Source organism: Xiphias gladius, chromosome 21 (assembly GCF_016859285.1).
Source record: "Xiphias gladius isolate SHS-SW01 ecotype Sanya breed wild chromosome 21, ASM1685928v1, whole genome shotgun sequence".
Lineage (NCBI taxonomy): Eukaryota > Metazoa > Chordata > Actinopteri > Istiophoriformes > Xiphiidae > Xiphias > Xiphias gladius.
In genome coordinates this window covers 14,179,179-14,203,459 of record NC_053420.1, presented here as the reverse complement: position 1 = coordinate 14,203,459, position 24,281 = coordinate 14,179,179, and the positions used below count along the sequence as shown (strand labels likewise).

At 40.9% G+C, this 24,281-nt stretch overlaps 1 protein-coding gene and 1 long non-coding RNA gene across 2 annotated transcripts; one reads left to right on the top strand and one right to left on the bottom strand.

The window, feature by feature from the left end:
- Positions 1–2,647: 2,647 nt before the first annotated feature.
- On the bottom strand, positions 2,648–16,816 carry prdm2b (PR domain containing 2, with ZNF domain b). Its single transcript, XM_040159355.1, has 8 exons — positions 16,454–16,816; positions 15,015–15,133; positions 14,141–14,244; positions 13,586–13,738; positions 11,085–11,211; positions 8,241–8,345; positions 3,552–8,143; positions 2,648–2,906 (listed from the first exon to the last, which is right to left on the bottom strand). Exons 2-8 carry the CDS (start codon positions 15,127–15,129, stop codon positions 2,889–2,891), a joined length of 5,214 nt encoding a protein of 1,737 aa, XP_040015289.1. The 5' UTR covers positions 15,130–15,133; positions 16,454–16,816; the 3' UTR covers positions 2,648–2,888.
- On the top strand, positions 16,137–23,740 carry LOC120807381. The gene is made up of 3 exons (XR_005709814.1): positions 16,137–16,337; positions 16,714–16,881; positions 23,642–23,740. It is a non-coding gene; the product is annotated as an uncharacterized LOC120807381 (long non-coding RNA).
- Positions 23,741–24,281: the final 541 nt, after the last annotated feature.

Here is a 24,281-nt window from a genome sequence, read left to right as displayed (position 1 = left end):
TGTAGCAGGATGAATTATTAGGAACAACTGAGGATCGTGTGCACATTACTCCTAGTATTTTAAGTTAGTTTTTTTCCATTACTTTCGTCATATCAGTCCTGCTGTGATTTATGACTATAATATATGTGTGATTTTATATAAAGTGGACATACAAAGAAAAAATATAAAGCAATAAGACACTTCAGCTATAATACAGTGATTACCCAATAAATACAAAGATTGGAGATAGCAGGGCTCATATGACGGCATCTACTCAAACCTTTACATTATACATGATTAAGTTGTTTAAAATCCAATTGATTCGGCAATGAATTCGATAAAAACCGTCCCTTTTAATGCAATATCCTTTTAAAGCTCTTAATGCAAATATCAAGATATCTTTGAATAACAAACCACTCATGCACAATTTGCTCCTTTTTCCATGCGGAGCTACACAAAATGTGGAGCTACACAGCGGCGGTAAGAAGGTACTGTGTGACTCACAAATCAACCTCTCCGACAAGTGCACTGCTCCCAAAATAGATACAGATCTCGCAGTAACTAGCAGGCTGACGGTGGCTGTGGCTGCCCAGTAGCAGCTTCCTGACCTGCGGAGTAAAAGCACATTGATTTATGTTGAGTACTACCTTTTATCAAACTCAAATAAAATGGAAACTAAAATCTCTTTCACAAGCTGGCAGGTCCCTGACAGGCTGTACATAGAGAAGGTAATCAGCAAATGTAATTTGGAAAACTTTATTACAGCTGCAATGGCAGGGACATCTACGTTAAAGAAGAAAAAAAAAAAAAGAAAAAAAAAAAAAAGGCAAAAAAGGTCTTGGGGAATAAAATAGTTTGCAAAGAGTCAGACCCACTTACGAGAGCAGTTCATCTTGTTCTCTCTCTGCTTCCATAAAGTAATTCTTGATTTTTACATAACCAGTTAACTATAATAATGTAGAAATACATGGCACATTAAATCATGAACTAGAAAACTCCATTAATATAAAGGATACAAATCTAATGGGTGAAAACAGTCTTCAAATGTTAAAATAGATCCATATTAGAGGATGAATTCCTCCCATTAAATGTCTATCCTATCTGTTTATATTCACATCTTGTGACACTGGGTACAATTGGGAAGCAAAAACAAAAGCTTTACACAATTTGAATTTTTTTTTTTTTTTTTTTTTTTTATTATGTCAATTACAGCAATGTCTTACTTGAGGTCATTCGGGATTTTTGTCTTTGTTCATCCTTAAATACATAATCTTGATGCTGAAAGGCAAAACATGAAAATGTCTTGTGGAAATATAAATTAGCTTCAAATCATATTGTTCAATTTACTTTCCCATAACATGCTACAAGCGTTTAAGCACTGACTGTGTGTCTAACTCTGTGGTACAACAATTATGGTCAAGAGTGAAAAAGTGGGGTGAGACCTGGAGAGGCTATAAACTAAAAATAAGAAGCTTTTCATTGGCAGGGACTCCATGACATTTTCATCACGTACGGTGTTACCAAATACATCAACTCACTGAGACAACGATGACTTTGTCCTCAGAAGAAAAACCATTCAGTTACATTACTGTGGCATGGCTCTTGTCAGAAAATTGAACACATGAAGACACTTTTCACAAGTCCACCTAGAACAGAACAGGAAAGAAAAAAAAAAAAAAACCACAACCAAATACTGCAGCATTCAAGTTTTCTTCTAGGATCTGAATGATCAAGCATCTTGGCATATAAAAGTTGGTTCACGACTCATTTTCATTTTTCAATTGCTTAACGGAGACAACCAATTTAGAGATCTGTTGACCGAAAGGCTGTAGAAGTAGTATTTGAGACTAGATGAAAGATTTGCACCAATTTGGCGCAAATTACCAGTGTCTGCAAAGTGCAACAGACCTGAAGACATTCCATTATTCGCCGTTAAATTAAGCCAATCTTACTGATCTGACTTACTAGGAATTTTGGCAGTTTGTTTTAAAGTGCTGTAAGAACACTGGGCTGTATGAGTGATATTAAAAATTATTTCCAAGACGGCCATTATTTTAAGGAGTTTACATCATCATCATTTTACAAGTGGAATAACCTGCTCATGTCAGATAAACAAAAAGGGAGAGAAAGCAAGTAAAAACATGAGACACACTTGAGATTTAGACCAAAGGAATAGCTGTCAGGCCACACATCCAACCATAACCATTCATATACTTACCACACACATATACAGTGTTCCTGAGGACCAATTGTTGCAGTAAACAACTGCCATTTTCATTTTTGTTTCCAAAACAAAAATACACCAATAAGATATATTCTACAATATGATGAATACAGAAATTTAAATCAAAACATACATACTTTGCAAATCATGTATAAACTGAAGTAGGTGCCCATTGGGAGAGACATGGAAATTGGCTTAATCTAGTTTATACTCTATTCAGCACATGCATTAAGAGACTCTGGAAACATCCAAAAATCTGAACAACAAAAGGGGAAAATAAGGAACGAAAGAATAAACAAGTTTCCCTAACCCTAACTGATACATGATTGCCATTTGCAATATATCAGCTTTCCAAAATAACGGAGCCCTAATGTTACTGTTTTGGGTCAAGTAATGACACATATTGTATATATTAACTCATTGTCATTTACAGTTTCTTTAACCTTTTTTTTTTTTTTTTTTTTTTTTTTGCAAGGCTGGCTAAAAATCGAGGCTCAGTTCAGTTCAGAAGGAAAATAAAGAGAGTTCCCTCCTTAAATCCAGCAAAGGCAGTTGAGATAAGCAAACTTCACTTGTTTTGTGTGAATAAGCCCACCACAAAGAGTCAGTGCCTTGATTAGTCCCGAGCGTTGCCTGAGAGGTGAGCACCATATTCCCAGGAAGAGCTCAACAATGTCCACATGACTCACTTCATCAGCACCTCCTGTAACACACAGGAAAAAAAAAAGATGAGCAACACAGAGCAGTAAAATGATCAATCGATCAATCAACTAAGTGACTGGGAGAAAATTCATCACCAACAATTTTGATAATCGATTAATTGTTTAATCATTTAATTCAAACAAGATTCCAAAAGAAGCTGGACATTGACAGTTCCAGGTTATCAAATGTGACAATTTGCTGCTTTCATTGTTTTAAAATTATTAACTTAATATCTAAGTTTGGGACTGTTGGTTGGATGAAACGAGACATTTTAATTACATCACCTCAGGCTCCAGTCAGTGGTAACGGGCATTTTTCATGGTTTTCTGATGCCAAAGCCAAATTTGTGTTTTGAACTGTCGCTGCCCTGTGAAAACCATGTATCTCCAAAATGTTAACGTTTCAGGATCTAAGTAAATCAGCCCTGTTTAAAGCTATGTGCTTTTCAGATATTCCAATAGGTTTTTTATTTGTTTATTAAAAGAACTAGTTTATCTGAAAAACTCAACAAGTTTGAAGATACATGGTTTTCACTGGTCATTTTTTGTAAAAAAAAAAAAAAGGTGCCAAAATTTGGCTGTTATATTTGTGACCAATATGTGCTAATAAAAGGTGAGAAAAAGGAGCAAACAGGTCTCTATCTCACATGAGTCTCTTTTGGCTCTTGCATTGGTGGTTCCTCTGTTTTAACATCAGCAGGAGGAGCAGCACTGGCCATCTGTAAGCTCCTGGTGACTGGACCACCTACTCTCTCCCTTGTTCGCAGGGAGAACCGCTCCTCTTTCTTCAGCTGTTGTGGTGGTGGTGGAGATTTGGCCTCTGCTAATCTCTTGGGTGCTGCCTCCTTTCCCATACGCTGCATTCTCATGGCTGGCCGTTGTACTGAGTCACTGGGAGTGTCCGGGGTTGACAGGGTGGGAGGTAGAGACTGAACTTGGCCCTTCTTAGTTTTTTTGCTAGCAGAAACTGGGGTTAGGAACGAAGCAGGCCTCTTTAGTCGGCCCATAGTAGCAGCAGTTTTTCCTCTGCTTGCCTGGGGGGGTTCAGGGTCTACTGCTCCAGAGCTACGAGCTCTGGTCTTTCCCAGGGGTTTACTCTCAGGCTGTGTCTGTGGTATTTCACAGTCTGAGGCTTTCTTCCTAAGATTCATGTTTTTATCTACTACAGACACTGCCTCTTTTTTCACCTCTGCTAGACCTTTTTTGCCCTTTTTTACAACAGGCTTCATGGGACAGCTGACTGCCATATGTTTACTGAGACTTGCAGGATAAGTAAACTCCCGGCTGCAGTGGGGGCAGACGTTCGAGGCCTGCTCTTCTTCAACTTTAACGGTAGCCTTCTTCGCAGTAGTGGCAGCTTTATTTTTCTGTGAAATTGCCTTCTGGACCAGCTGATTTTTCTTCTTACTGAGGGCGCTCATTTTTGTTTTACCTGTATCTTGATTAAAGTTAAGTCTCTTTGGTTGACCCATTCTACGGAAAGCACTCTGGCCTGCAGTGGCTGCTGTGGGTGACACGACTCCATTAGGGCTCTTCACTATTTGCTTGAGGGGGATGGGGTTTTTCTTGGGAGTGTAACGCTTCTTATCACTAGCATTGGCACAGGCCAATATATGCTTGTGCAGTTCGGGCATGTTGTCAAAGCTGTTGCCACACTTGGTGCAGCGAATGGCAGTGCTGAAAGTTTGTGGTATGTTGTGGGTGGTGAAGTTAGTAGCCGAGGCCACAGAGCCAGCATGGGAACGGCTATGATAAGGAAAAGGGGGTGGTTTATAACTGGGGTAGTGTTGATTCATGCCAAGGCGAACGTCTGGGCCTTTAGGCTTCCCTCCTTCTGAGGCCATGATCTTTATTGTAGTGTATAGCTCCTCATTGGGGTCCTCTGCTCCATCCTCTGCATGATTACCATTAACATCAGGTTCTTCTTTTGCTAAATCAGTCTCACTGGGTGGAGCAGGTTCATCAGTCACCTCTTGTGCTGTTGTTGAGAGACTGCTTTCCTCTTTGGCTCTGGATGGATCTGTGTAGTTTTGTGGCCTAAGCTTGCCACTCTCTACAGTGGTGTTTGAACATGTCTCATTTGGATGCAGATCCTTTTGGTGCTGCTGTAGGTTACAGAGGAAGGCAAACTCTTTGGAACAAACGGAGCACACAAAGATCCTGCCCACTCCATGTAGTGTTGTCCGGTGAGCAAGCAGGGCGGGGGCGTCACCAAACAGTTGCACACAGAATTCACACTTGAAGGGCCAGTCTGCAGCATGATCAGTGATGTGTCCACTGAGCTCTTTGATAGAGCTGAACGGCTCCTCACAGACATTACATACAAAAGTCTTGCAGTATGTCGAGTCAACTTCCTCTGCCTCAGAGGTTTTATCAGACAGTTTATCATGAGCAGCTGGCTGAGGTGAAGCGTCACCACCATCTTGAGGCGCATGATTCATAATTGACAACTCATCTATGCAGTGAGGAGGCTCTTCTTTTATCTTAATCTGAAGGAGAGATTGCGGAAAAAGTGTTGGGGATGGATCATGTGATGCAGGGGGAGGAGATGGCGAGGAAGATGGGGATTCTGGTTGGGCGGAAAGAGCAGCAAAGTCAGATTTCAAAGATTCCTCAGTTCCTGATTCAAGTTGTTGGTTCAATTTGTCATTTAGCACACTGTTGCAAGTCCTAGTCACAGTAACTTCTTCTATAGCATGCAGATCTATCGATTCGGGCTCAGGAGGGCTTGGTGTCGAACGATTAAGGGGATCTTTAAGTGGAGTGTTCGGGGAGTCCAACGGCTCAGAGATATGGTCCTCTTCCTCATCTTTGTTTTCTTCAGCTGAGAAAATCTCCTCCGAGTCTGACAGGGGCTTGTGTTCAACTGATCTTGGAGACATTTTTGGTGAGAGTATAGGAAGAGGTCTTAGTGCAGATGAGTCTGAAGGCTGAGAGAGAGGAGAGCTAGCTATAGCTGGTGGAGATGGTATAGTAGGTAGTTCAGGTGGAGGCGGTGTTGGTGATGTCAGACTAGAGGTACCAGGTGAAGACGGGTTCATGGTGACAGGGGTCAAAGAGGGCGGAGAGGGGTGGGCAGACTCTGATGCAACATTAGGAGATCGAGAATGGAAACTTAGGTTTGCTAAGACCGAGGGGCCCTCCTCTCCTGGCAAAGTTAGACCTACGTACTCATTCATCAGCACCTTTTCAAGCATGCTGGTGTTAGGCTTTCTCTTTTTTATTAGCGGCTGTGGCGCTGGACTTCCTTTTACTTCAGGCTCAACAGTGCTCTTACGATGCAAGCTTAAATCCAGAGCTGAATCCCCGAGCACCTTGTTCAAGCTGTCACTTTTCCTACTGATGGAGTTTGACAGATCCAAGGGCTGTTGATTACAGGAATTTCCTCCGCTACTAGAAGAAGTTTGGCTGTGCATATTATTTCCAGAAGGGCTCAGGGTGTCCCCATCATCTTTGTCCAGTAGGCTCCCAGGAGGTGACACACTGTGGCTTTCCAGCTTTGGCACCTTAAGGGTGTAAGAGCTTGCTATCTCAGCTTTACAGCTCTCCGTTTTACAAGCTGGACTGAGCTGTGGAGACGATGGGGGAGAAGCTGTTCTTCTTTTAAACCTGCCCGAAGTCCCTTGCAGTGGCATGACTGACAGCGGGGAGGCTAGTCTATGGCTGTCTGTTATCAGGGCAATGGTTGATTTCTGAATATCTTGCGTCTGAAGGAGCTGCTTGAGCTTAGGTGAGAGATAAACTGTTTTCTCTCTTTGAAATGCTGATGATTCTGTGGCTTGTTGGAACAGTCCTCCCACTAGCAAGTTAGACGAGGAAGATGAAGAGGATGATGAAGATGATGAAGAGGCTGTGAAAGACGCTGACTCTGTCTCCACTTTAAGGCTGGGAACAAATGGGGGTGTAGATGTTCTCCTCTTTGCTGCTGGCTGGCCTATGTTGGAGACTTGTTTTGCAGCATTGGTTCTCCCCTCCACCTTCAGTGCCTGACCGATCTGATTTGGGCTGATTATAACCGTGTCCAGACCAAACAAAGCTGCAGATCTGGAGTCTACCTCTATCACCTCACAGCTGCTCACCGAACTGGTGGACACAATCTTGCCATCAATGTAGAAGCTCAAATTCTCAGAGATGTTTTTGGATATGTCAACTGTGTAATCGTCCCTGTCCGCCTCATCTTCTGTGTCTGCACTGGGCACGTAGACGGGCGGAGGGCTGGCACTGGGGGACTCATCCCGCTGCTGCTGTTGCTGTGCCATTGCCTCTTGAAGCAGCATTCCTTTCCTGCGAACTCCCTTTGGTAACAAGTGCCGTTCGTGTATTCTGCGTTGGTGTCGCCGCATGTTAGTGTGTGTGCCAAATGCTTTACTGCAGTACTTGCAAGGATGGAGTTCCTTTGACTCCCCATTTTCATCCAATATAAAGGGACGGTCAGCATGGGGCCCCAACTCTTTTCTCTGCATCTCAGAGTTGTGCAGAGGTCCTCCAGTAAACTGGGACCCTATGGCTACATACTGACTAGTTGGGCTGGTGCAGTCAGGACTTGAGCCATCACTCTGCACCACAGGACTGAGAAAACTGGCAGTTCCAGCCAGAGAGCCAGGCCTTTTCTTAAGCCCACTCTCATGCCTTCTCTCATGCCGGCGCCGCCCCACCTGTGAGCCAAAGGGTTTACTGCAGTATCGGCACTTAAACAGTTGTGTTTGCTGGTTGGTGATGGCATGAATGTGTATGTGACGCTCCAGACCCTGTCTGGTGGAGAAGTGACGTTCACAGTGCTGACAGGGATATGACTCTCCATGTGGATCACTTTCAAGGTCACCATCAGGGTCAGGGTCAATGTCAAGATCAGGATCAGGATCGACCTCTGGTTCTTGCCCTGTAAGTGAGGAAGACTCAAACTTTAGCTCTGAATCCTTATGGCTTTCTTCACCACAGGTCAGTAACAGGCCAGGCTGCTTATTTTTTATGGAATCAGCTGAAGGTGAATGCTGAGCAGTTTGCTGCTGTATTGCTGCTGTATCCACCAAATCGTCAGCATCCTCCTCCTCTTCTTCCTCCTCCTCTTCTTCCTCCTCTTCTTCTTCTTCTTCCTCCTCCTCCTCCCCATTTCCCTTTTCCATCAATCCTGCTGACATTTCCTGCACATCTTTATGGTCAGTGCTTCCAATGGGGTGGGTTTCCTGGAGTTCCTGCGAGGTCCCTAACGCTGATGGCCTCTCATTCTCCTCCTTCAGACCTGTTAACAAATAATTATGAATAGCCAACATTATTACATATTAACATATTAATACATACATTAATATTTACACTTATTATCCATGGCAATAAGTTACCTTCCTCCCCATCCCACATCTCCTTGACAGTAGGATTGGTTCCACTTATTTTCTTGAATCCACCCAAACCAGCCGGTCTGGCTCGCTCAAGCAGCTTTCTTCTGGCTGTGGGTACAAACGTACACACATCACTTTGTATAAGGCTTGAATAACGATAAAAATAACTATAATAACAACAACAACAACAACAATAATGCACAGGGATACAAAGAATATACAGAGAATATCGATATTAGTTTATCATGATATCATTTGCAAGCGCTAGATTTTTTTACTCACAGATATTTAGTTGGCAGAAACTTCCACAACAAAGAACCAATAAAATTGAAAGAAATTGACTTAAAAACCGACTTTAACATGCTCAAAATATGATAAATTTTCCTTTGCACAAAATTATTTCTCCAAAATCACAGGAGTGTGGTTAAAAATACATTTCTGGTTTGGTTATTTATGGCAAACTAATTATAGTTACCAAATTTCCTTCAGTTAGCTAGGGGGAACAATTGTTCATTGAAAAACAATTCTGGAGAGATTTTACAATTTGAGCAACCTACAAAAGGGTCAACAGATTTGTAAGATAATTAATGGACACATGAAACTTGTCAATAAGACCTTTAACTCAATTTTACTTTTTCACCTAATGTGCTAACTTTCACATCAAATTATTTAAAAAAGTATTAAGAAAACTCACAAGTTACTGCTTTAAAAATCAAATTGAAATGTATAAACTAACCTTGCAGAATGTCCTAAAGCAGCTTCACATTTTATTCACAATTATGGGCTTGCTTGCATCAGTTATTTAAATAAGACGATTGATAAATAAGAAATTGTGTCCCACGCAATGGATAACATTACACTATTTTGAATTTCCAAGCTTCATCTGACTCAAGAGGCTTCCCTGGCATGTCATCATAGGAGTGTGTCAACAAGGTCACCTGACATGGCCTACAAAGCCTAATTCATACCAGAGAAACACATGCTGCAGGTCAGTCATCTGACCAGCATGGTCAGAGGCATTCTGCTAAATCTACGGCAGCAACACAACCACCCAACATTTTCATAATCTAACTGCACTAGCATTTCTTAGTCCTAGCCTTTTCTGTCATTATCTTTTTAATATCCAGCACTCACTGAGTCAACAGCTACACCAACTCTGGCATAGACTGGTTAGGTAACATGCAGGATGTTTGATATTAAAATGAAGCTAACAAGATAGGCAGGCTAATTTCATCAAGGTTGACTTTGCAGTACAGGAACTACATGCCTGCCAGAAGCCACTACACTGCGGTATACAGAGATGATGTCCTGGAGGCTATTGCCTTTAGGGTTGGACAGAAAACTAAATAGCTTCTTCTCCCACTTATCAGCAGGCCTGTAAAATAGAGGACATAAAACCTCAGGACCTGCAGCTCGCAACCCTCAACTTTAGTTTTCTATCTAATTTCACAGATAATTCAGGGGTTACAAAGCCAGATGGGACTTTCTGTATGTTGCCTATATTTGTTTGTTGATGTAATTACATCTTCATATAGAGCTACGAGTCTTTTAATTACATTTGCAAGCGTCAGAATGAAATACTAACGACACAGGTCTATTCTATCCTTGGTGGTAATATTTTTGTAATATTTCGACAGGATTTCTTTACCATACGACACATGACACAATGCCCATTATCCTGAATGTCACAGATTTAACTACGATAAATAGATGAAGCCAGAACTATAGCAAAAAACAGGCCACAACAGAGATATAGATATATATATAAATCACTTTACCCTCTTCTTTTTGGTGCTGCATTGAATTAACCACATGATCCAATTATTTTTGTTGTTTTTTTTTTTAATGGAAACACTATGTCCAAAGTTCATATGACACATAGCAGCCAAGTTGACTGTTTCTTACAATGGGGCATCCATCCCTATACCAGCGCCATGTGTTAGGTTATTATTAATTTGTTTAAGAATTGCATTAAAAAACGTTAACGTTTCTGTGACGTTATTTTAAGGTTTTAAAATCTGAAGTCATTAAATGTTAATGCTATCAAACCAGGCTGTAACACCAGAACGACCAGTTATAATTTGCAGCACCGTGTTAACTGTCTCTCTACCACATTGATATAATAATTTTTTTATCAATAATTTACTCCAGACAGTTTGCCATCTGTTCGTGTACACCGAGATGTCCGTGCGTTCAGACCTAGCTGTTTAGCCTAATGCTAGCACGCAGCACCAAGTCTGACAACTCGATGAACTGGTTATTCTCGACCCGAATCGACATAGAGGGTCATTTTAAACACACTCCACACAAAAAATAACATCTATATTATAGGTTGTTATCAAGTACCTGCGCTTTAACTAGCCTGTTGTTGGATAAGGCAGCCAGCTAGTTAGCTACCCGGCTAGGCCATCATCAAGTAGACAGGCTCGCCGATGGATGGCTTTCATGCTTTAGGAACTCAAGGAAGGTCACATCCTCGACAACGTCAGGACCCAGAGGAGGAAGAAAAGCTGCTAAAAAGTTGCTCAGATGCTCGTTTAACGGCTTAACTGGATATTTTACGGCCAACGCCTTGGCTCACTGGTCGTTATTTGGACTTAAATCCGCTCGCAGCGACGAGTTTTGGGTCGGGTATGGAAGTGGAGTGAAGCCCCACTCATCGCAACCGTTAACGTTAGCTTCCACTAGCCTTCCTTCATTTGTAGCTAGTTAGCTCGCCAGTCACAAGTTCGACTGGGCTTCAAAGAAAATCAACTCGCGGCTGACTCACTGTGGCATGTGTGCAGCGCACACTTCCGAGGCTAAAACCGAGCAGAAATGTCAGCATGGTTCAGATTAAGGCCTCACCTCGCTTCGACCTGGCTGAATTTTTCCTGCTCAGACTGCTGGCTCTTTCTTCCTCCAGTGCAGCTGTTATCTCAGGGTTGTCTTCCACAGTGTACCACACCAGCAGCTCCTCTCCCGGTCCGATAGGCTGCAACAATGAGAGATGAGGTCGGCCTCCAATCACAGCCCGGCTTGCTGAGAGGCAAGGGGGGTATCTGGCCCCCTGTGCACCTAATCTGTCTAGAGGGTGTGTGGAATTTCACAGTGTTTTTATCATAGTCTGCTGCAGTATATTCTCTAATGGTGCAAACTTTGGATAGTATATTTAATGTACTACATCCATTGTAACAGGGATGTAGTCACCATAACTCAGTTTAACCACTTCTAAGATTTTCACGACTCCCAATAGTTATTAAGCTTCATGCAACAATTTACAGTTAGTAATTTCAAACTGATGCATGTATGCTCTATACTCAGTTGCCTGTTTATTAAGTAGACCTAGCTAAAACTAATGCAGTCTAATACAACAGTCCTACAATAAATCCTCCCTTCATGGGGATTATAATGTTCAGTTTTTGTTGAAACTGTTTTAGAGAGGCTTCAACTGTATGATCATTTTGGAGGAAGTAGTTTGTGGTACTGCTGAACTGTATTGCATTATACAGAGGGGTGTTTCTATTGTTTAGCCTAGGAAGCCACCAATATTGAATGTAATGTATAAGACAGTAGAAACACATAAGTATAAGGCAATGCAATTCAACTGCGCCACAATCTACATCTTCTAAAATGACAAGTTTCAATAAAAATTGAACATTATAACCTTCACGAAGGCAGGATTTATTGCAGGTCTGTTGTATTAATGAGGACAGAGGAGGGTCGCACTCAATGACAACAAGTCACTTCATTTACAGAAGACAAAACGTTTTTGACTGTCCAGCCTTCATCAGTCGGAACTGTTGTATTAGACTGCATTTAGCTACAGCTGTATGCAAATGTCTGGGCACCCCTGGTCAAATTGCATTTTTATTTTATTGTTATTTATTAATAGGTTGTAGTTTGCAGTGGTGTTGACCTAGACTGCATTAAATTAAGAGTTGTTTCTAATGTTTTGCCCTAGCCCATTTAAAAACAAAAGTACATCACCACCACTAACTATGACTTCAGTAATATAAATATAATTATATACCTTTGACAGTGTCAATCAAAATTGAACAGTATTATTTTTAGAAAGGTGCAGTTACAGTTGTACCTTATAAAGTGGCTACTGAATGTATTTACGAATATATTTTAATTACAACCAAATAATAAAACCAATAATTTGCCAAACATCAGAAATTTCTTTATCTCTGTTAATTACTTAATTACTCGGATGTGAAAATACATAATCTTCCGTCTTAAATAAATGTTTATTGTGTGAATTCTCTGAACTAATGAGGCGATCACTGTCCGTACACACACAGCAGCAGCAAATAGGCAAACAGAGCATGCACTGAGTAGAGTGTTCAAAATGTGATCTGACATGAGAGCAGTTTTTTTTTTTTTTCTGTTGGTACTGATTCTATAGACGCTAGTCTTGATACTAATAATGAGACTTAGTATCAGTAGTGTAGTATCAGGATCAATTCACCCAACCCTTACAAAATCTTATTTAAGTACAACCTGCACAATATTGTAAGCAAAATGTATTGAAACTATCAAAGTAAAAGTACTTTTAGTGCAGAAAATTGTCTGCACTAAACTGTGAATGATTTAGTATTATAATATATTACACTGTTAGATTGATAATAGCGATGCATCTGTGTGTAGTAGTATTTTTCTGCTGTAGCTGGTCAAGGTGGAGCTAATTAACTACTTTATATACCATTGGGAAGTTTAATCTATAAATATGAATTTGTATTTCTTAAAATTATCATATTGTTAATCTCAAAATCATAATACTCACTGTAACTAGTAACTGCTCTGTCAAATAAATGTGAAGTTTACTCTGAACTGTAGTGGAGTGGAAGATGAGCATACCACAAAAGTAGTTGAGTAATGTACAACTGACACAGAAATGTACTCCAGTACAGCAGTTGGGTGAATGTACTTACATAGTTACTTTAATTTACTTTAATGCATATTTTATTTTTTTATTTACACACACACACACACACACACACACACACACACACACACACACACACACAGTTACCAGTTTATTCCACATTTTTATGTACTGTTATTCCTAAACTTTCACAGTATACGTGACGACTTTGAAGGCTCAGACGTCTGCTGCAACACCCCAGCTCAAACAAGGTCAAAGAAGGGGTAAAACCTTCAAGCTTTTCTGAAACTAATATATTTTGTATATATTGTTGGTTATTTCACTGTGATTGATAATTACCAACAGAAGCCTCTTTTCAAACAATCCAACCGTGAAGACTTGTCATTCATTCACTTAATCATATAGTGTATCCAAATTTCTGTCCATGTACCGCTGGATGTAGGACCTGTTAAGCTTCATGAATGTGTGTTTAACTTACCCTTAAAACTTTGTAGTAAATGGCTCTGTTGATCTCCAGGGGAAAGAGATTCTGCTCTTCAGTGGAGCGCGCCCAGTTCACGTATCGTAGCCAGTTCCCTTTCGTGGGGTCTGTGGCGTCAACACACATCCAGCCCCGTGCTGGGAAATAAACCTACAGGACACAGGTAGAAATAGGATGTTAGAGAGGAAAAAAAAAAAAAAAAAATTATATATTGTTCTATTTAGAAAACCTGAACAGGAGCACTGAATTGGGTCACCTCTGTTAAAAGTCGAAGCTGAAACATTTGCCGTAGCAATGGACTAGATAAAGCTTTTTCAATTTCTTCCAAAACAGCTGATGTGCCTTGAAAATTCCAGGTGATCGTGTTAACTTACTGTCCGACTGTCTGAGCTGACAGCTGGCTTTATAGCCACAGTATAAACTCTTGGGAACTCTAGGTGCTATGCCTCATAGACAATGTAGTTGGGCTCGTTTTAGCTATGCAGTGACTACCACAGAAGTTGGAGGGGAGTGTTTTAGGGAAAGGAGCAAACAGAGCAGCCTGTAACGTACCTCCCACATGTAGACATTACTGGTCACCTGGGACCTTTTTTTCTTCTCTCCCGCGAATGGACCAAACCTCTTGCCCTTAGGAATGACCCGAGTGGCCCAGACACCTGAAAACAGAAATGAGGAAAGTACACCCTTTGTATACACCCGTGTCCGACAATTTTCGTGACTTTCCCAAAACAGACAATCCAAAATTCACAACCACTTCATGTCGTAACCGAACAGCTGTGTGAACCAGCCATTTTGCTAAATTTATTAAAATCTCAGTAGCTACTTTAAAGCAGCTACTGAACATTGAGTGTTTGTTCATTTCTATACTTATTTATTTATTTACCTTCTTATCATTGTACTTGCCCTGAATCTGAAGTCATTTACTGGGCAAAAAGCGTACTTTAATGATTCTTTTGTTTTCTCGGCGTTAATTCAGTTATGTGTTTCAGCGTTGAGGTCATAGTTAGTGGTGGTGCTGCATTATGCTCAGAGGTGTTTCTAATATTCTACCCCCCTCCTGTATGTAAATAAGGAGGACAACAAATCAGAAACATCTTTCAATGTAACGTAGTCCAGTACAACAACTTGAATAATAAACATTGAGTTTACACATTTCTGACAATGTCACCAAAAACTGAATGTAACTGGCATTAGGATTTCCTCCTGTTGACACTATTCAGCCTCAAAATTGTTGGAATCAACTGAAGCTCTAAAGTTCTCAATTTTCCAATGCAGCTTGGCGTCACTGTGGTCCAGCATCACAGGTTGCAGAGTCCGTTTCAGAGATGTACATCCCATGAATGGCAAGTGGGAGTCAACACATTAGCTGTTAAAAGATGTCTAAGTTGCAGTTCTCTAAACAGAGCAGACACACTTACTTACTCACCGATGCGGCTTTGATTTATAGCAGAAGGTCCAAGAGTCAAACAGTCAGGCAAACCCTTCCACACGTGGGCTGGAATCTCATCCAGAGTTTCCACCGTCCCTCCAATGATAGCCATGATCCTAAAATACATGAAAAATGGTAGACGTCATTGCCACGGTTCCATGACAAGAGGCTGCTGTGCCTGTGCCTCATCACAGACGTAGCGTTGTGACATGCAAATGTAACCACAGGTAGACAGCATTTTGAATATATTTCCCTCTCCCTAGTCAGCCTGTGATACAAAACGGATTGAAGCCCCTTTCTTCAATACGGCAAATAAGAAGTGTAGCCTATAAATGAATGCAGGCGGATTTTTAGGGCTTCAACTAACGAAATGAAAAAGGCTCATCGCGACTTCCCAGCGCCTGAGGCCAGGTCATCAAATTGCTTGGTTTGTCAGACCAACAGTCCAAAACCCAAAGCTACTCCATTTATAATCATATAAAGCATTTAAAAAAAAGTGAATCCTCATATTTCAGAAGCTGGAACCAGTGAAGAATTGCTTAGCAAATTGCTCAAACAGTTAATGGATTATGAGAGTAATTGCGATTAGTTTTCTGTCAATAGATTTCATCGACTTTCAGCTCTCTTGCATTTACAGAAATATTGAGTATTCAAACTGTTTCCATCGCAGGCATTTACTGTGCTTTGGTAACTTTTGCTTTTGGTCCAAACTGGTAGGAAAAAGCCAAATGTTTAGGAGCACAATATGCTGCTGACCCCTGGGTTGTGGGGCTAGGCTCACACGGCACACGGAATTCATTTAAAATAAAGAAATAAAAGACACATTTATATATATATCTCTCCCACATGGTTCAGTAGCAGATATCATGACTTTGATGATTCCATGTTAATATGATCTCAAAGGCATATAAATGACATGGCTCAGACAATGACCCTTGTCATCTACATTTGTGGAGCTGGAGCTCAGGCTCTTCCACATCCTTTCGGAACTAAAGGATAAAATGCATGAACTTTTTATTGTCCAGTTCATTCAGTTTTTTGCCCCCCCTCCCCCCTTGTTGTTTCTATAATCCACGGGTCACCAGGCCTTTTTTTTAAATCCCTCCTAGCTGGAGATAAGGCAGCAAACGGAGCAGGAGGTTCTAATATGGGTTTGTGCGTGAGGCGGATTTTTTTTAAAGCGTTTGGTTTCTGTTCATCAAAGAAAAGTTGACAGACGACCATGTAAACCGCGGAGCGCCTGAAGATTGCAGTTTATTGTTACCCCTTGTGGGGAAACTGTCCGCTCTCCCTGTTCTTTCCGATGCTGGCCGGAGCAAGGTGCTTGGAGATTTTTTTTTTTTTTTTTTTGTCCTCCCCCCTCTTTTCTCCCTGTCCCTCAATGTTGCCTGTCGCAGGCTGGTTTGGGGGTTTAGGCCACTCATACGCGCACTTACCTGCGTTATTTGACCGGGGCCTTGTGATTTTTGTGCTCTACCTGCTTTCAATCTGCCGAAAATGGCGGATGGAGGCTTGAGTCGAAAAGCCTCCCCCAGTAACTCGGATCGTGGTGTTGGTGCAGCTGGGAGAGGCAGCCTGTCAGAACCCGTGCACACACGGCGATGGGGCAATAGTGCTCCAGTCAGCCCTGCAGGCGAGTAGGTTTTTTTTTTTTTTTTTTGTAGATGACTGTGCTCTTTGGTTTCCTCTCCTGCAGGCCGTGACTCAAGTCCTGTCCACACTGCAGCCTAACGTGAAACCTTGCCAATTAAGTACCTTGCTTGGATTCATCTGTGCGCACAAGGGGCCCGTGGGCTGGGGCCATCTGTGCGTCCACGAATAGCTGAGAAGAACTCGATAAAAGGAGGCAAATTCAGGCTGAGAGGTGATATTTGGTGGTAAAATGCCCCGAACTTTGTATTTTCATATAAAACTGATTTGTCCGTGGCTATCTGTTGCTCCTTTGTTGTCTTTTGACTGTGATGTATTTTCCTTTTTTTTTCTCTCTCTTAATCCTTGTTACACTCATTCCCGAAAACCCTACCAGCTGATGCAGTGGATATTTAGGACATGATTCGAAGTGAGTAATTTATGGGATTTCGAAATACACCGGAGGTTGATCAGAAAAATGTTGCCTGAAGATTTAGTGCTTGAAATTTAATGACATTTCAAAAAGTACAGATGATCTTTTTTTTCCCCCCCGAAAATTTCTTTGTAACGTAGAAGTAAGTAAGTAAAAATTAGATGGTGTCGAAATACACTTCCAAAAAAGAAATGTGTGTTAAGAGATCTTTCACAACTTCAGCAGCAGGCTAACATAATATGCTGTTGCTCTCATGAGTCACAATGCAAGAGGCTCAGAGTTAGCTCTTCTCAAATACTGTGACTATCATTTTGAAATAAAAGTCAAATGGACGTGATGGACATGGTGAGGGGGGGAAATGTTGTGCTTTTACTGTCCACAATCTAATCTGGCATCACAGCTAGGCAGAAACTTGTCCTAATGAATAAAAGTAGATCTTTCTTTTAGGTATTACGGAAACAAGGGCCTCTCTAGGGGTGAGTCATATAGATAAAATCCTCTGTCACAAAAAAAGAAACTCAGTATGTACCCTGACATAGTACATTTTCTGGATAAACTAATAAGAAACTCTTAGGGGGTCAAATAATCAAACAGGAACGTCTGTTTTGGTTCATTAAATACCTGACAATTAAAGCCCTTCATCACATAGATGCAACATATAAAAATGAAATAATGTCTTAAAACAGTCCTGCAATGGCCTAAAAGGATAGCTGCCACAATATAATATAACATGGTATGTGACATGGTACACATTTATATCATCCTTCAGTATAAATCATCCTAATGTAAACCTGTAACCTCTATGGAGGAAAACAAGAAATTATTCTAATCATATGGAACATAAAAACAGCTCAAACAAAACGGATCTTGTAGTTTCAAGGCAAAACTAGAAGTTGCTGCAGGGCTTTCTTCTCCGGTGTTCACATGTGAATGTGGTTTTTTCTATCATCCAATCACCAGTAGCACACAGGTCCTTTTTGGGTGTACTGTGACCTCCCACATCCAATGATCATGTTGGTTCTCGAAGGGCAAGCCAGGTGATCACGACTGATATCGTTACTCACAGGTAACGTCTGTGGCCACTAGAGGCTGCTGTGCTACAATGAACAGGTTGTGTTCCCGTCAAATGAGAGTCCACGCCTGCAGCTTTGTGAGCTGTAGGTAGGTAGAACAGGACTGACACACATAAAGATTTGATTTATGCCTCGAGTGTATTTCTGTCAGAAATATCGCTACATCTGACAGTTGAGTATTGGCTCTGAGTGGATGTGTGGTGTGTGATGTGTGTTTGGTTGCTGGAGATCTTCTCTCAGCGCAGTGCACAGGAGGAACCACACAACAAAGTGGCTGTTCTAGCTGTGTTTTCTTACATAAAATCTTACAGGAACAAAAGGTAACACTCTCCTTCCTGCTAACGATTATGAAAGGATCTGTGTCGCAACCTCCGCAGGCGTGACTTCATGCCACAGTAGGACACAAAGTCATTTAAAAGTGGCATTTAGTGCACCTGAGGGCTTTCAGCCAGGGTTTCTATATGACTTGCGTCTCCTGTTCGGAGATTTCCATTTTTATTCATTCCAAAAAACTCAGAAATAGTGTTGCACAAGGGGAATCACGCTGTGGATCCCTCATGTACTCACCTCGTCTGCTTCTTTGACCTCAGTGCTTAAAGCATCCCGCATCCAGATGTGTTGATTCCTGCCCCCCTTTTCACAAGCTCCTCCACCCCTGCTCCACTCTTATGACCTTCTCATTTCCATCAGGCTGACAGCTGTCACAGGCCCCTCTGCTTTTTATGAAAGCTGTAACTCTTCGTCTCCCATATGAGGACGTCCATCAACCTCTAGTAATTTCATGCCAGATTCCCCGTAAAATATTAATGGCAGGGATATTTAGCTCTACCAAAAGAAAGTGAAAAAGTTCTCATCTCTCCAATGCTGCCAGAAGATAACATTATTTACAAGGAGCTGAGTTAAATTGAATACTTTTGATTTCTTTGTATTTATCAGTTTATGGACATTGTGATCTAAAAAGTCCACATAAATAATGACAATAAAATAAAGACAATTCATCCCGATTTTCACAGAGAAATCCAACACATACTGTAAATTACATACAGTACAACCTACAGTAGCCTATACAACGTGTGTTTAGCCTAACATCAACAGTCGGGATGGCTGCAAGTCTTTCCGAAGATTTTAGGACCTTTTTTGTTTGAACGTGACAAAGGGCAAAACAACATTAAAACATTTAGTGTTCAATACAAAATATACTTCTTGTTATAGTCCAGCCGATACAGGATGTCTAAGGGTCAAATTAATATTGATAATCACAATCTTAAAAGGTCAGATAATGATCGGCAGATAGTCCTTTTTTGAATTTTTTCACTTTTAAAAAAATTCCTTGGACATATATATAGATATATATGATATATATGATATGATACAGAATTGTAAGCAAGGTGCATGCTAAGCAGGACATTATACCTTTGAAAAATCCACTTCTCAGTGTTCTGTGGTGGACAAACTATGATGGTGAAACTGTTTCTAAGTTTACTTTAAAACTATTTTAGCATTTCTGTCCTGGAATTTCTTGTCCTTATCAGACAGCGTACACTGATACCAATTTATCTGCAGTAAGCTAATATCGGACGATGTATCAGCCTGGGTGATTTATTGTCTTGTTATATAAACTTTTATCTGTTGATACTTTAAAAAACATTTGTAATTGTTTTAACTCGTGTCTCTGTGTGTAATGACTGCTTTGTGTGACTGACTGAGCTTTTTGTGATGTATGTAATTTGTTCTCAGATCGTTCTTGTAAACGAAATCTTTATTTCAATGAGACTTTCTGATTAAATAAAAGATTTACTAATATTTGAATTAACAAGGTTTCTAAAGCAAGTAAAGTTCATAGTACATGCTATAAATCTGTAAAAGTTATAAAAATTATTCTGCAGAAATCTTTACTACCAGGTCTTGCAAAAATCAGCTTTTATTTCATAAAGGCTCTTTAAAACAAGTGCACTTAACAGTGGGCAACAATTACAGTGGGATATCTGTACTTCACTTTGTTGCAGGTTTGATACAGAACACAGTTGAAAACATTCCTGTGGAACATCATGTGCTCCTTACCATCCTAAAAATATTTACTGTGTGCAGGATGAGCTGTGGACGTCGAGCTGGTGCTGCAGCATGCCAAGGTGTGATTGATAGGAGAGCTCTCCGTCTCATGCTGCAGGAAAAGTGATAGGCCTTACGCAGCATGTAGGAGGTGTGTGCTTTTTAACGCTTGTGGGGGACTGTATGTATGTGTGGGCCATGAGGCCGGTGGAAATGTACATGCTGTACGTAAAGGACATTTTGTGATTAAAAGCTGGACAATGTTTGATGTTTGAACAGCCCTAAGAAAGAAGGAAAACGTTCACTATACCTGCACCAACCATTGCTTTAGCGATCAGCAATCAAAAAGCTCAGCAAGCAAAGTCACAAGTGCATCAAAGGTATCAACATCCATAAATTTCCAAATCAAAACACGATCACTCAGATGAATCAGAACATTCATAAATGCTTACACATCACATTTTATGGAGACTGACGACCTTATTATGTAAGGTTGGTCACTTGCTCGCATTTATCGTGAACCAATGCCATACAATATCTGATATATCCAAACCCTTTATATATAGTATGTTATCAGCTTCTCAAGTAGCTACTAATGTGCTTATAGCAGCCATTCCACAGCTTGCATTAGGTCAAGACACAGTGTTGAAATCAGGTGGAAAATGTGCTGAGTACAATTTATTAATACTTGTACTTTACTTGCATATTTCCATCATGCTACAATACTTTATAGTTCTACTCCAACACATTTCAGAGGCAAATAATGTACTTTTTACACTTATGCATTTATCTGACACTTACTTTGCAGTTCAAGTTTTTACATCCAAAACCTATGATCAGGCTGTAAAATGTGATGCATTGCCATAGATTAAAGGTACCCTGTTGAATTTTGACCACTAGCGGTGCTATGGAGCAATGTTTTTACAAGCGGGTCCCCGATTGATTTGTATCGTGCACATGCACGAGGACACATTCCTGCCACTGGTTTTTGCTGATCACCAGTTGGTGGCGGGAATGCACAAAGAAGAGTAGAAATTTGTGCACAAAAGCAGTGAAGAAAATGACTGCCGACAAGTAAACATGGATGTTAACGTAAAAATCAACTTCACAAACATTTTTTGAGAATGAGAGCCTGAGGCCTCACAATGTGTTTTGGTGAGAAATACTGAATCTAAACATAACTTTGGCTTGTTTATAGGAAAACTCCACATGTGAACTTTAATCTACCTAGAAGTGAAAATGCTGCTTACATATTAATGCATCAGGGTTTTTTTGGTGGCGAATGAATATTTTTACCTTTGATACTTTAAGTACATCTTGCTGATAATGCTTCCATATTTCTACTTAAGTAAAACGTGTAGAGCAAAGATCCAATAGAGTGAAAACTTTGCAGCTCATTGCTTCAGTTGCTCCATCGTTAAACAGCTCCATTTGTCAAATGACCTGGACTTCGGTGTCCTAAAACAGGAGAAAGAAAGGCCCAGGAAACTTCCTCTTTCATTCACCTTCTTACTATGAATGACTGGACCGTACATTAAAACACTCTTTTCTGCCAAAGTTAGAACAGTTTTTGTTATTTCAGAGATTTCATGTTATAGAGAAGCACATACATATATTTTAAGAAACAAAAAGAAATAATTTTAATACCAAACTATTTGTTCATAATTAGATTGAATAGATAGATAGAACAAATTAGATTTGATGACACTGTTGTACTCACACGTGTTCACCGCAGCTTCTTTGATATAGTCGTCCAAACAAATCCAATAGCGATAAAAGACATCAGTGTGAAGAATGCTGCTCCGAGCACTGACCCTCTGTTCACCAGAGCTAGCAGACCAAAACTGTCATTAGTGAAATCAACACTTGTAATTGCCAACTTTTCTCACTTTTGAGCTCTCATGCAGACACGAACATGTTACAACAATATATGTGCCCCAGGAATTAACTGGGGCTTTTTCCCACCTATGTTTTGGAATTTCATCTAATTAATGATAATTACGTCCTGGAATGTTTGAATATAGTATGAAGAAATGTTCAGCTTTATCAGGTCAGTAGGCCTAGGATAGAAGATTATGTTTAAAATGTAACAGAGAGACAAATTAGCATTGTAGTAAAAATTTAACTAAGGTAAACGTTTTTAAAATAGCTCAGTGTTCAAGTCTTACCTACAGGTTCATCTTCTATCAGTATGACTGTAGCTATAAAATCCTCTGTGTGTGTTGTAATGCTGGTGCCACTCCCAGCTTCCACAAGAGCAGGAACTTCAGTCAGGCTCTCTGTTGCAGCTAGTGGGACTCTCCCAACTGGATCCAGTACTGTCTCTATGGTGTCAGACTCAGATTGGGTCTTATTGACAGATATGACACGTATCTCTGGGTAATTGTCCTCTGGTTCATTCTCCTGAGCAGCTGCATCGTCTTCCAGGGCTGGTTCCTCTGGAAGAGGATCTGATTGGAAAACTTCTTCATCTTCTGTGTCATCCTCTGGAGCCTCCTCCTCCGGGTCTTCCAGGTTAAGTACAAAGATTGCATCCTCTGGAGCTGGTTCCTCACTAGTCAGTTCGACAAGAACAACAACAGGTTCTCCTGGGGCTGATCCTTGTGGTGCTGTTTCCTCTTGAGCTTCCCCTTCTGTAGGGACAAGGACAACCGGTTCAACCTCTGGTGTACTGGGAAGATGTTCCTCATTAGTGCCAGGGTCCTCTTCACTTGCTACAATTATAGCAGCTTCTTCTTTTGATGCCTCTGGATAAACTATGGGGATTGCTTCCTCTGTCACCTCTTCTTCCTGCTCCGGCTCCCGCTCAGAAGAATTCACAGGAACAATGACAACTGGAGGCTCTGGGGCTAACTCTAGTGCTGCAGGTTCCCCTACACCTTCCTCTTTGGTTGCAGGTTTGACAAGAAAGAGGACAACAGATTCCTCTTGAGGTTCCTCTGCAGCAGGTTCCTCCTCTGTCTCGGGTTCTGCAGGAACAAGGACAACAGATTTCTCTTCTTCTGGTGCACTAGGAAGAGGTTCTTGAGAAGCATCTGGTTCTACTGCAGCATGGTCATCAGGGACTATCAGTAACATCTCATCTGGAGAAGCTTCTTTGTCTGTATTTTCTTCGGCAGCTTCATATTCTGAAGCTCCTTCAAAAATGATGCCAATTGGTGCTGCTGGATCTGAATCCTGCACATTGTGCTGATCTGGAGACTCACTCTCTACAGGAGCAGCTGCAGCAACTTCTACTTTAGTTTCACCTGGAGGTGCCTCCGCAAAGGCAGCTTCTACAGGGACAGTTTCCTCCTCTGAAGATCCTTGTGGTGCTGCAGCCAAAGGCTCCTGAGGATCTGATTCCTGAGAAACAGGTTCATCAGCTTCAGCAGAGACCGGATCTTCGATTAGGACTGTTTCCGGTTCTTTTACAATAACTGCAACGTCTTCTTTGGCAGATGTCGCCTCAAGAGATGGAGACGCCTCCCCTGCAAAGACTGGAATGACCTTCTCCTGAACCGATTCTTTCTCCTCTAATGGTGCAAGTTCCTGTGGACCTGGTTCTTCGGCAACAACAGAAGTCTGAACCACTCTGGCAGCTGCAATAGAAGGTATGTTAGTCAACAAAGGAAGCCTTATTTACCTAAAATCTATCGGAATATAGGAACAATAAACTTGAGCACTTCTCATAATGTACCTTAATTGATAAAGTATAATTCCTATAGTTTCTCAGTATTATGTAATAAATACACAACAAAGCCTACGTTGGTATCGCTAAAATGGCCCAAATAACCTGTGTCTCAAATTTCTCTCTCTATGTTGTAGATAAGGATCTACCAATTTGACTTTTGAGGCTAAATCTAAGACACATGGCATTCTGGTCATTTGAAAGGGTTTGAGGTTAAGTAAAAGTATAGCCATTTTCCACAAAATGGAAATTTAACAACGTTAAATTTAACGACGGTTCATTATGTAACAGTTAAGGGCATCTCCAGTGACCTGACACGAACATGGAGGGTGTGTAGTTATCCAAGTTATGTTCAAATGGTAGCATGCTAACAGCAGCAGGTGTGCCATTGAACAGGCCATGTCAGCACT

Bases quoted from the DNA above. Each gene is read 5' to 3' on its own strand.
- prdm2b (XM_040159355.1), bottom strand. From the start codon at position 15,129: ATGGCTATCATTGGAGGGACGGTGGAAACTCTGGATGAGATTCCAGCC. The intron at 14,245-15,014 runs GTGAGTAAGTAA...TTCTGTTTTCAG, and splicing joins TATAAATCAAAGCCGCATCG to GTGTCTGGGCCACTCGGGTC. The intron at 11,212-13,585 runs GTAAGTTAAACA...TCATTGTTGCAG, and splicing joins TTTACTACAAAGTTTTAAGG to CCTATCGGACCGGGAGAGGA.